The sequence below is a fragment of the Sycon ciliatum genome, chromosome 1 (genome assembly GCF_964019385.1).
Source record: "Sycon ciliatum chromosome 1, ocSycCili1.1, whole genome shotgun sequence".
Taxonomy (NCBI): Eukaryota; Metazoa; Porifera; class Calcarea; order Leucosolenida; family Sycettidae; genus Sycon; species Sycon ciliatum.
The window spans coordinates 84,736,089-84,749,016 of NC_088643.1; the positions used below are offsets into that span (position 1 = coordinate 84,736,089).

Genomic DNA, 12,928 nt, shown 5'->3' on the forward strand with positions numbered 1-12,928 from the left:
CTCTCATTTATCTTTGCGTGCTTGCTTGCTTGTATTGCTGAGGGAACATATGCTGGTTTGTATTCGTGGATCCCCATGGTGCATGGGCCATGCGTACTCATCCGGCGGATATGTGTGAATAATGAATAATAATACCCTAAAATCAAATTTTCACCAGTTGTAGTCTTCGGGGTGCTGAGTCGAATGGTCTTGGTCCGAGGAAGTTGAGACGCTCCCTTCCTCCTTTATTCCCAATCGAACTCGCGCACTTCCACCGAAACTGGGTGACTGCGCCCTACTTAGGGCATGGCGGATAATGCCGGCAGAAAAATTGGCAGAATTAAGTACATTTTCTGGTAATTTTATGCATGTTTGGTATGTGGATAAAGAAATGGAGCAGAATTCGAGGAATTGCCCGCCATAAGGTTTGTATGGTTCTGCCAATTTCGGTGCAAAAAAGCAGAATCTGCCACCTTTTCGAACATTATCCGCCAAGGCCTAGCCCTACTAGATAGGGATTTGTATGGAAAAAGTCACTTAAAACGCCGTTTCGTTCTTATAAAAGCGCGGATGACCGCGATTGGTCCATATGTTGTAGTCTTTTGGTCGCTGAGTCGACTGGTTTTGGTCCGAAAAGGCTGCGATGCAGCATTCGGCACTTATTCCCAATCGAACACGGTTGAGTAAGCGGTCACGTGCTCATTTACAGCCTGTTTGGGCCCGTTTATGTCACTCGAGTTGAACCTTTGAACCAGGGAGTCGTAAAAGCCTCTTACGACTCCCTGCTTTGAACCTTTGAGTTGAATCTTGATGTGAAAATTGTACTCTGCAGGCACGTGATCGCTCACTCAACCGTGTTCGATTGGGAATAAGGGCCGAACACTGCATCGCAGCCTTTTCGGACCAAAACCAGTCGACTCAGCGGCCAAAAGACTACAACATATGGACCAATCGCGGTCATCCGTGCTTTTATAAGAGCGAAACGGCGTTTTTAGTGACTTTTTCCATACAAATCCCTATCTAGTAGGGCGCAGTCACCCAGTTTCGGTGGAAGTGCGCGAGTTCGATTGGGAATAAAGGAGGGAGCGTCTCAGCGTCCTCGGACCAAGACCATTCGACTCAGCACCACGAAGACTACAACTGGTGAAAATTTGATTTTAGGGTATACTTCCCCTTTAAGCGAAACGCGAACTTTTTTTAGCAGTACGCGCGTATGCGAGCTCTCATGTACAGCTTCAACGTGCTTTTACCGTAGCGACATCACGCAGTACATGCAGTGACCTACTAGTAAATTTTATGCGATCGATTATTCGTTGAGGTCCAAGAGATCGAGGAAATTCGAATAATCGATTATCCGTCACACCACTAGTAAAAGCGGGTTGAGTCTGTGAGCTAGAAAGAATTGCAGTGAAATGATTGGTGCTGATATAAATGAAGGAAAGATAAAACAGTTTACATACTACTAGGGCTTGACGCTTTTCCGCTTCTGGCCCAGGGTTCTGTTTTCCTTGGAGACTATTCCATTAAAAAAGTAATTAGGTCACGAAATGTCCGTCTCCGTTCCTGACGGAACTCACAACGGCCGCTGAATCCCAGTAATGGCATGCCAAGTCAACAGGAGCGAAAATTGGCTTTTTACATCACGTAGATGTACAATGTACATTGCATGTGTCAATGCCGCCGTGCTTGAATATCATTATCAGGATGAGTATGTTCAAAAACAGACAAGAAGAAAACATAGTTGGATTGAGTATTCAGGGGTTGTTATCTGATGGAATGACAGTTTGTGTTACAGAGTTAGGTAGCAACAACCAAAAAACGGAAGAAAAGAAAGGCAGTTTCAGCAGTTCGAAAATATTCCAGTGCCAACAAAAAAAACCCAGACAGTTACGGTGTGGCAAGCAACGCAAACGATAAGAAAACGAAATCAGGATAGCTCAGGATGGCCAGTGGCAATGCGTGCATGCGGATGTGTGTGTATGTGGGAAGGGGGTGCATCGACCGGCAATGCATACATTGAGATACGTGTACAAGAGAATAGGTGTACAAGAGAAGTATATAGAGGACAGGAGAGGAAGTCTGCCTACACAATGAGTACAAGTCAGCGGAAGGGGGAAAACAAATCTACAGTCTACAGCTCTGGCATGCAACGAGCTGATGTATAGCGAATAATTAGAAAAGAGAGCGTGTCTGTTGTAAGAGTGGCGGAGGCGCCTACCTATTGTTCACATGGGTCATAAAGCAGAATGAAAATTGTTGCAAGCGGAGGACCAACTAAGCAGAGCTAAACGAAAAGCTAAACGAGACGCAGACACGGCGGCAAGTACGGGTAACCGTGTAAGGAAAGTGTATGCGCAAGAAAGCATACGGTCATGGAAGGCATGATAGAAACTAACCACAGCACTGCACTAAGTAGGCTAGAACGGGTCTGGGGACAGGAAAAAATAGAGAGGAAACTAATGCGAGCTGGGCAGCTGGCGAAACCTGTGGTCTACACTATAATAAATTCAGCAAATATGGACAAGAAAGCTCTAGAGCATGCTTACTGTACAAGCACAGGGCCTGGAGAACACTGGCCAAGGGGTTGCATGAGCTGGAGATGGACCAAGGCATTGCATAGGCTGGAGGGTGGTCAAGGTGTTGCACGAGCTGGAGATTGACCAAGGCATTGCATAGGCTGGAGGGCGGTCAAGGTATTGCATGGGCTGGAGGCTGGCCAAGGCATTGCATGGGCTGGAGGCTGGCCAAGGCATTGCATAGGCTGGAGACTGACCAAGCATTGCATAGGATGGAGGGTGGCCAAGGCATTGCACAGGCTGGAGGCTGGCCAAGGTGTTGCGGGAGCTGGAGACGAACCAAAGCATTGCATAGGCTGGCCAAGGTATTGGCTATTGCATGGGTTGGAGGGTGGCCAAGGCATTGTAGGAGCTGGAGGCTGGCCAAGGCATTGCATGAGCTGGAAATATTAGAAACTCAATAATGAAAAAAACTACCATTAGTTGCAGAGGGAAACCCATCTCCGTATTGACGTTCTCAGAGAAAAAGCTCACTCCGACATGTCTTCAGACAAACCCTTGCTGTTAATCCATCGCTCTTCAGCTCTTTGATGCAGAGCTTTGGTAACAGACTTGTGGCGGTCGATTGTGCTTGGTGATGAAACGGGACGCGACTGTGAGCGTCCTGCCGGCAGTGAGACAGATTCAACCATGATCCCAGATGGCACCAACGACTTGCTAGTGGTGCCCCCGGCACGAGGGGAAGCGTTTGTTACAGACGTCAGCGGGCTCTGCGGGTTAGCTGGCCTGGGTGATACAACGGCTTTAACGGGCGATCCGATTCCACGCCGTATACGATCGTTAATCACAGTCAGTTCCTGTACATTCATAGAGAAGAGAGGTATAAGTATAGGGATATCAGACACCACCGCATGTCGCTGCTGCTACTACTCCTGCAGGAGGAGTATCACTACCAGTACCAGCAGAGACTACTCCAAAGAGCCTAGGTTTAAGTGTTCATAGGGATGGGCGCACCCAGTACAGAATCTCAGCTTCTCACAGGTTCCTTAGCAGCTATAGGGGGGCCGTAAGGAGTGATTTGGACGGGCTCGCAGAAATCTGGGAGAGGCAAAAGGCCGAGAAGTTGGCTCCTCCTAACGTAGGAGCTCAAAAGAAAGAAAGGGGAATGAACCGGGACGCGCTACGCGCCCATGTGTCCAAAAGTCCACCTGCCCTTTTCCTTCCGCCTCTCCCGAAAAATTCATGAATTTCTTCAAGCCACCCCTCAAGCCAAATCACTGCCGACGGGCCATGCACCAACGTACAAGTACTGTGCAACGGGTAAATGTTTGCAACGTAAAAATGAAAATGTTTACGATTCTTGCAAGAGGCGCCGAATCACAAACATTGAACTGCGCAAACTCAAACCATGTACATGTAACCTCACCCGGCATGCTAAATTGGCTATGGAAGAACAAAGAGATGTGGCGACAGGAAATATTTCAACTAGTCCATTCATAACACTGGGGCCATGACAATGGGTGCAACCCTGTTGAGCTGTACAAGTTGGAAGAACTGGCAGCAGGTCAAATACGTACCGAAAGTGAGCTTCTCTGGTGACAATACAAGAATGCCCCTTCCTGCTGCCGCATTCTGTCTGAACCCAAATCTGAGAAAGAGAGAAAGAAACGGAGAGAGAGAGAGAGAGAGAGAGAGAGAGAGAGAGAGAGAGAGAGAGAGAGAAACGGAGAGAGAGAGAAAGAAACGGAGAGAGAGAGAAAGAAACGGAGAGAGAGAGAAAGAAACGGAGAGAGAGAGAAAGAAACGGAGAGAGAGAGAAAGAAACGGAGAGAGAGAGAAAGAAACGGAGAGAGAGAGAAAGAAACGGAGAGAGAGAGAGAGAGAGAGAGAGAGAGAGAGAGAGAGAGAGAGAGAAAGAAACGGAGAGAGGGGGAGGGGGGGGGGGGGGGAGGGGCAAACTGTGATAAGAAAGGCCGAATGACTATATGTTCGCCCACATCTTGTACACATCATCCAATTCTAGTGCAGTCAAGAAACCATGCTTTTCTTCCAGGCTTCAGAGAAGTTTTTAGGTATTATACAGGCAAGGAAAAAGACAAGGTGAAGCATGGTTCAAGCAATGCCGAACACTTGCTGTGGTGCCCCGTGAAAGCTGGCCTCGTGAATACGACTGATAGTGCCCCTTGAGCAGTGCACAGTCCAACATTGGCATGGCTATACTGGGCTGCACTTAGTCTGTGCCAGGTGCCAACCAACTCATGAGGCTAGGCTTCCTTACAGCACTGTACAATGTGTACATAATTATGATACACATAATGCTTGCCTCTCGTACAAAGCTTCAAGCATAATAGGATTTGCAGGTACTGCACAAGTCAATACAGGTTGAGAATAACTTTTTATTTGATTTTTGAGAATACATATCACCAGTTCTGAGTACTACTACATGTCCAATGTCTACATATCAGTGTGTAGGAGCTGACACATACCCTTCTTGCGCGGTGACACAAATATCTTATGATGGGCTGATACCTGGGGCAGAGCACAGAAGTGTAGGCAGAGAAATAAATTGGTAAATGTTCTACAAGAGGCTAGTTTGAATGTTGTGGCCAGCTGTCTCTGAAGTAACGTCTTTTGCATAGCTACGGGAATTAAAAATAGTTGGTGGACTCTAAGATGCAATTAGTCCACACAGGTTTACACTCGTTAGTGGACAACCCTGGGGATTTCAACATTCTTGTCTTATAACGAGCTTTATCTACTATCAGGACTTGCACTTTTTCTTCTATATTGTCAGCAAGTACTGTACTCCTTTAATGTCCCTTTTCCTTCCGCCTTATTTCATGATCAACAGGAGTGAGTTTGGCAATTATTTGTGCCTACCCAATCTTGCTTATGCTTATGTGAAGACTAGCCAAGCTTGCTTGGTGATGTCAACGCGAACAAGCAAAATAATAATAATAATAACAATACCCAATCTTGCGGGTTAGTTTGTCTCTCCGCAGCTATGGATGAAATCTTGAAGACGCTTGCCCTGATACAGTGGTGCGCTAGACCCAGGTTTTTGCTGAAGCCGTCACGAGCAGTGTTACTGCTTCAACTGGTTTCTTACCAGGTGGCGACCCTCCTGGCGTAGCTCAGGCTTTCGATAACCCTTCTGTAGCTCGGGGGGTGTCGTGATTTCCGTTCCCTCAGCCGGTCTAAGGATGCTACTGTGCTAGAGCACATATCTGGTGGTGGGGATGACTACGGTGGCTCGGTTGTTTTCGCTGGAGGCTTCTTGCTCGACACCAGCACAGTCCCCCGCACAGGCATCCGTTGGTCCTCATGTGACTTGTACTTGTGTCACCTCCGACTCCTAATACAACTGCCACTTCATATCACAATGCACCATTGCCGGTGACATGGCAATTACTGGATGTCCGCACCTTTAAAGCCATGGAGTAATATTCGATTATAATGCCAGTCTCAGGTATAAAGCCATGGGCTTCGTAAATGAAATGGCATTTGAAGTATGTTTTGTAAAAGTGACGGAATACGACATACATTAGTATTATACTAACAATCGTACAGCCCAGCAGGAAGGGTGAACACGTGGATTTAGAATGAAATTTCTATGTGGACTGTGACTTTTATGGCATGGCGTAGTGGGTGAGTCATTTAATATAATAATATTCGCGGGATCCGCGTTAGCATCACTTGAATGTTCAGAAACACACAAGCTATAGCCTTCGCTTCCGCAGGCCACCACTATGCCTTTACACCTTAGTGGCGAATGCAGACCTCACAAGTGAGTCAGGGGAGAGGAGGTGAGTCTCTCAACCAATCGGGCGTGTAACAGCCCATAACCCTGTAAACTGCATCCTTGTTATCCTCACTCGAGCTGTGAGTACCCAGTTGACCGTGGGTTTCGGCGCAGTTCAACACACGTAAAAAGTCTTTTTACACGCTCCCTGCTGCCAGCGCGGGTCTCGAACTCGGGACCTCATGATTCGCAGGCAGGCCTGCAAACCAATCGGCCATATGCGTTGGTCTTTTTGCATCTAAAATAGGTAAAAAAAAAGCAGCGGTGTTTTGAATATAAGGCCATGGCTTTAAAGGCGCTGACATACGGTATAAGCATGCACTTTCTACTTTTACAACCTTCCTCCAACGTGACGTGCTTTTATTGGAGACAAGCCTTTATTGTAGACCGCTCTTATCATTTCAAGCCCATTTCATCTCATCACACCGCCCATGTTTGAGTGGCACCCTCTTCATGGCTGGTACAACATCCTAATGGCAATAAGTCATTTTCTTTTAGGAAAAAAAGGACAGGTGTGTCTTTATTGGAGACGAGCGTCCTTATTTGTTTGATGCATGCAGTGTGCCTGTAAAACGTTTATAAGAGGCTGTAACATGAAGTGTGATGAAGGTCACCACCCATTACAACAGACCATACAGTGTGATGTAGGTAATACATAGAATGGTAATGGACACTGGAGAATAGGTGCTCTGTTCTAGTCAGGGACGGCTGCCTGGAACTGTTACATGATCACACATGTGACCAAACATGTCATGTACCTGCTTTCTGGGAGAGTAAGTTGCTTTCTTATTCTTCGGCATTGGAGATAGGCATGGGCTTGTGCCCTGAGCAAATACAAGCAAACAATATTTCAAGAATCAGGTCACAGGCACAGGCATAGTCCAGTCAAAATGCACAGTGGGAGGATTTGACAATGACATTGTATTTCAAGGATTTTCCAGAGGCATATGGGTGCCTATCAAAGGGAGTCTTCTAAAGAAACGGAGATGCTTGCTCACGAATCATCAACCAGGAAAGGAAAGCAGCCATCTACTGGTAACCTAGGCAGCAGCATCTTCATTGGATGCCTGGGTTCAAAACCAACCAATGCCACATGCAGTCAACTTGGCCGGGGACAGCTTAAAACGGCCGGGCCAGTGCTGGCTACTTCCCTGACTGCATGCATACCTTGTTGGCAATGAACAGCAGCATAGTGCCAAGCCACCAACCCTCACTACCCAAATCCAAACAGGCAGGTTCGAACTCAAGGTGATCAGGACTTATCACTAACAAAATAGGTCATGTGACGTCAACTACACTAGCCTAGTCTGCAGGAAGAAAGACACTTTGCCAGACATCACAATAAAGGCCACTGAAGCAAGGTTTACATTCCTAAGGGAGTCATAACTCTATCTCATGCTGAAAGAAAAGAAAGAAAGAGCGGCCATCTTACCCCTTCTATCCTCTCCGGTATGAACTGCATCAGAAAGTTCTTCATCAATTTCAAGTACACCTGAGCACACGGTAAGAACAGTACACAGATGTCATTCACCTGACAATTACACAAACACAGATGCCATTCACCTGACAATTACACAAACAAATGCTCAACCGACACATGATGTTGGCATGAAAGTTGCTGCGACCAAAGAAAAGCCAAAATTCGGCGAGCTATGATCAGGCCGAGATATCTGGCAAGCAACGGAGACGTCAAAACACGGCTTTGGCGATCTAGTTCAATAAAGTCAGCACAGAACTGGTGCTGAAGCACACCGCCACAATGTAGCATGGGGACATCTTATAGTGCGATCATAAACAGATATGTAGAAACAAGACAGGTTCACAGCATGATCGTACATGTATTGTGGTGGCGGGCTAATAAGTTGCACGCCAATTAGTTTACCTTGTTGTAGAAGGCAATGATATCTCCAATGCACTGCCCATCGGGTAATGCCACTGGCGGAGACAGAAGACCCGGAGGAGCACCCTGGACAGGCGGGTCGGTTTTCTTCGGAGTCATCAAGAGCGATGTTGGTTGCTCACCAGTGTCCATCGGTACATCCGCACTGGACGCGCAAGTGCTGGCTAGAGGATTCTCAGCAAGAGGTGACGAGTTTCTTATCGAGGATACCGCAGGCACCGCTGACTCAGCTGTGCCATGGTCCTTCCTCTTGCGAGGTGGCGAGGACGCAAATAGCGGCCCCCTTACAGGCCCAGATGCTAAAGGAGCCGACTCGTTCTCATGAGGCCGCTTACGAGGACTTCGCCGAGGGCTGGACGGTTTCTCCACCGCTACACACACACACACACACACACGCACACGCACATGCAAAAACAACATGACCAAGAGAACAAGGCCGTCATTGTACAGGCAACTGGGAGAAGTTCAGAAAGTGGTGGACATCATGCAACTGCATTGTAAATAAAAGGGGGTTTGTCAACTGACAACCGCTCTATTTAGTTGCTTTTCACTCTTTTATAGATGAAACTTCTTTTATTAATGATGTTGAAAAATTATTGACGTTTCGGGCCAGTCACCCATCGTCAGAACCATTCCGACGATGGGTGACTGGCCCGAAACGTCAATCAGTTTTCAACATCATTAATAAAAGAAGTTTCATCTAAAGAGTGAATAGCAACTAAATAGAGCGGTGGCAGTTGACAACCCAACCCTTTTTTTAACTGGGAGAAGGTACTGTCAATCATAATGATGAACAACTACTTCAGTGGTATTGCATCAAGCACACTATCCAAGCAGGCTGGCTCGCTGATACACATCCTCATAATGTATGTGCTTGCCAATACATTGCTATACACAAGAAGACCGGTGGCAAAGATCAAAGTAACAAAGCCGTGTATGCAAGTTCAATACACAGGGCAAGACCTGATTGCTTGCAGGCCTCCAACCAGCTGGTGGATCACATTTTCAACTTGGCATTTCCATTGCTGGACATGAAGGCAGATAGAGTCCGCGCAGCTCAAGGAAAAGTAAGGAAAGGAGAAAGCACAAGACACACAGCACAATTCTATGCTAACTACTCACAGCTGGTTTGCTTCAACTGCTGATGCTGATGCTGCTGCTGCCGCCTCAATGAAGAACGTGTCACAGGTGAACCTTTCGGAGTCAAGGAGGCTTGCAGTGCCTCTGCCTGCTCCCTGGGTTTGGGATCTGGCACTGTTTTCGAGTTAGCAGTCACAGCCACGGCACTCTCCGTACTCCTAGAGATCATCACCTGGCGATACGTCTACAAGTGAGACAGCAATCAGCACAACAGATCACGTATCAATCAAGTAATGTGTTAGCATAAAGTAGCTACTCAGACACTGGAACTAAGTCAGCACAAGGACAGACAGTGCACACCACCAACTGAGATAGTGTAGCACGAGACCAGGTCGATGCATAACCGTGCATAGCAACCACCAATTCTGAATGGCGTGAACACAGCAAGCTGATGACGCGACGTGTCCAATATCGACAAGCAGAATGGAAGGAGACCATGGCAAAAATGAGCAGATTTCCAAAGAATGACCCGACAACAACGACACAGAAGCGTTGAGCAGATAGTGGTTGACCAAGGAGAAACGGTGACTGCACTGAGAATGGCAGTGGGAATGGCGGTGGGAGACTGGAGACGGGGAATATGGTAGAGCTTGTGACTTGGTTGAGGTAGAAAACAACCCGTATCAGTTCGGGTCAGTGCCAAACGTAGGAGAGAGACACATGCCCAGGAGTGAGACAAGGTGGTGTCGATGATAGTTGCGGCAAAGAGTGAACAGAGGCACAGTGAGAGAAAATGGAATGACGCAGGAGAATGGTGAGTGAGTAAGAAGGCGGCGAGCACGAAGTGTGTTGCGAAAATGATCAATGTGCCGGCTCAGAGCAACAGTAACTGTTGCTGTTGCCAAGAGCCAGCACACTAGCACTGGCTGTATGGAACCAGCAGTGGCAGCAGCAGCACTCACAACAACCCACCTTGACCAAACTTGAAGAGGTAAGACACCCAGAAGTAAGGAGAAACTGAATAGTACAAAGCAAAAGCAACCTGACGTGCTTAGCGAACTACACGCAAAAGCACTAACACACAACTAGAATAACACCCATGCACAACCTTGCCGCAACAACAGTCCCCTTCCATGACCTTGGGGTAAGCAGCACTGCTGTATGCCGGAAAGTGCACCGTGAACACACGGCTAACCAGAAAAATTTAACCAGTGTAAAAGTCGTTGAAGTTCTATGGACAAGGGCGTCATCTAGTAGGAGCAGGCAGAATTTAGAAGTGTCCTCTCCATGCCAAAGAAACGTTCTCCTGACGAGCTGAGGATGCAAGTACATTGTACACAATGGAACAGAATCGGGGTGCTTGCTGACACATAGGAATATCCATGGATTGATCTCCCCATCCGTCTCCCCCGTAATCACACAACAGGACAGTAGGACATCAAACAAATAATAATAATAATAATGACAGTTCGCATTTCACTCATTGCATGAGGTCAACGCATCTGTTAACAATTTCGAGCCAAGCAGCTCTATCAGAAGCAGATTGCACAGCATCCAGAAGCGACAGATTAATGCATTGTAAGTCTTTCTTGACAACGTCGATCCATCTCAGACGGGGTCGTCCTCGGGGTCGTCGTATGTCTGTTGTGTTGATTGACATTAAACAAAGGACTTGGTTAAAACAAGACATGATCCCTTACCACGCTGGACATGTGTGGCTGATAGCGGTAGTACTTGACAATGTCACCAAACTCAACATCTTTCTTCAGCACCTACAGAGTCAATGCAAGGCAAGCAGCACACACAAATGCAGTATTGTTGTTAACATAAAAACCCGGTAGGGGCGGCAGGAGCAGCAAACAGTGGAACACACAAGCGCGCACTACAGGAACCAACAGTAATTTGGTCACAGTGGACGAAATCAATAACACAAACACTAGCGGATTGCACGTGCAACTGTCAGAACATTCATTGTTCTTCAGATAGGTATTGAATATACAAGTGCTACACATGCTGCGCAAAGGAGATAGGAGCTATAGTTAGTTACCTTGCCAATGGCATAAATAGAACACATAATGAATTGGTCAATATGTCTGTCTTTCAACTCGTCAATGTGCTGCACGAGACATTCCTCAAAGCACGTCCAGCATCTACACGGGAGAAGACAACACGAAGAAGAGGACGCAACGGCATTGTGTGTGTGTGTGTGTGTGTGTGTGTGTGTGTGTGTGTGTGTGTGTGTGTGTGTGTGTGTGTGTGTGTGTGTGTGTGTGTGTGTGTGTGTGTGTGTGTGCTACCCAGACTGACTGTGCTGCTCACACAACACCACTGCAACTAGAAATACAGAATTCATTTCATTGCCATGCACTTGGGCCAGCGATTCAGCAGCGCCACAGGTCACGCTGGCTGAAACCATAAAACGAGTGCAGTTAAGCCAGCCCACAAGGTAAGATCGCTGTGCCGTTTGCTGATGCCACTTTTTCAACAGTGCAATGGTCCACAGTGCCAAGCAAGGTCAAGAACACAAGTCGCAATGATACACTAGTATGCTGCGGAGAGACGCACACCAGCAGCGCATGCCACGCTAACACCTCAAAACACAATTCCTTACGTTTGCTGCTGCTCCGCATCCATCTGCAGCCGCTGACAAAGGAAATTGAGGCGCATGCTGGCAAGATGGTAAACCTAAACAAAAATCACGAGACACATGACCAAAAACAAGACAAAGGCAAACAAAATATGGCTATCAAGCAATGGTCTGTACATTTGTATAAGCAAGACAATAGGGAGGATAATGAGGGATCCAGTTTGCTATGGGCACAGTGACACTACCTCTTCAGACTCTCAACAAATAACGCCATACAATTACACTACATGTACAGGTGAAGCAAAAGCAACTGGCTCACCTTGCGCAAGAACAGGCTGACCGAATTGCGAACTGGTGGCGTTTCGGAGGAGGTCGTTGCCGTCTCCATGGCCTGGTCACCACCTCTAATAGGTGTATCACCAGTGCTAGTCAGACAAGTGGCGGCAGTACTTGAGCCGGTTGTTTGCGTTGCCGCCACTGCCCCCGTACCCGTCACACTGTTCGCAGATACCGTCGCAATGGCATTGGTCATTTTTGTCACGGAGCTGCTTTCCTTGCTGACCATCGACGCCGCTTCGGACAGAGATTGCAAGCTGAATGATGTGGACCTTGTACCTGCGCCCGTACTACTAGCATTAGTGGTGTCGACTTGGCTGCTGGTACGAGTACCGGCGGTGGAGGTGGTTTGACAGCTACTGCTACTACTACTGCCGCTGGTACTGGTAGTCGGTGGGGTTTCCTCAAACGTAAGCTTACGCGCTGGGATACGATCTGCAATAGTGGAGCAAAGCACAACACGCGCCCGCACACATATACACATGCACGCACACACGCGCACGCACACACACACACACACACACACACTATCAGGCATTGCTAGCAATGACAAGTAAACTAGCAGGTTCTTGAAGTACATGCAGTCACATGCAGCTCATGGGATACTACAAAAAAAGTGGTGCAACAAGGAATGTTGAGCCACATTACTCAAACTTACATAGCATCCACAGATATACTCCAATCAAGATACGAGCGGGTGAGCTTCAACAAGCATACCATAAAATGAG

General features: G+C 47.3%; 1 protein-coding gene across 3 annotated transcripts in view; it reads right to left on the reverse strand.

The window, feature by feature from the left end:
• Nucleotides 1-1,606: 1,606 nt before the first annotated feature.
• The window catches only part of LOC135805998 (retinoblastoma-like protein 1), a 27,497-nt gene continuing 16,175 nt past the window's right edge, over nt 1,607-12,928 (reverse strand). For 2 of the 3 annotated variants that reach the window (XM_065320122.1, XM_065320124.1), the window contains exons 19-30: nt 12,184-12,635; nt 11,889-11,962; nt 11,325-11,427; nt 10,978-11,049; nt 10,250-10,294; nt 9,320-9,521; nt 8,180-8,568; nt 7,730-7,789; nt 7,056-7,121; nt 4,982-5,024; nt 4,073-4,143; nt 1,607-3,352 (exon numbers count right to left, since the gene is read on the reverse strand). In XM_065320122.1, coding sequence (XP_065176194.1) covers nt 3,026-3,352; nt 4,073-4,143; nt 4,982-5,024; nt 7,056-7,121; nt 7,730-7,789; nt 8,180-8,568; nt 9,320-9,521; nt 10,250-10,294; nt 10,978-11,049; nt 11,325-11,427; nt 11,889-11,962; nt 12,184-12,635 — 1,904 coding nt within the window. In that variant the 3' untranslated portion in view covers nt 1,607-3,025. The remainder of the gene's footprint in view (nt 3,353-4,072; nt 4,144-4,981; nt 5,025-7,055; nt 7,122-7,729; nt 7,790-8,179; nt 8,569-9,319; nt 9,522-10,249; nt 10,295-10,977; nt 11,050-11,324; nt 11,428-11,888; nt 11,963-12,183; nt 12,636-12,928) is intronic. The other variant, XM_065320123.1, reaches the window with a different exon arrangement.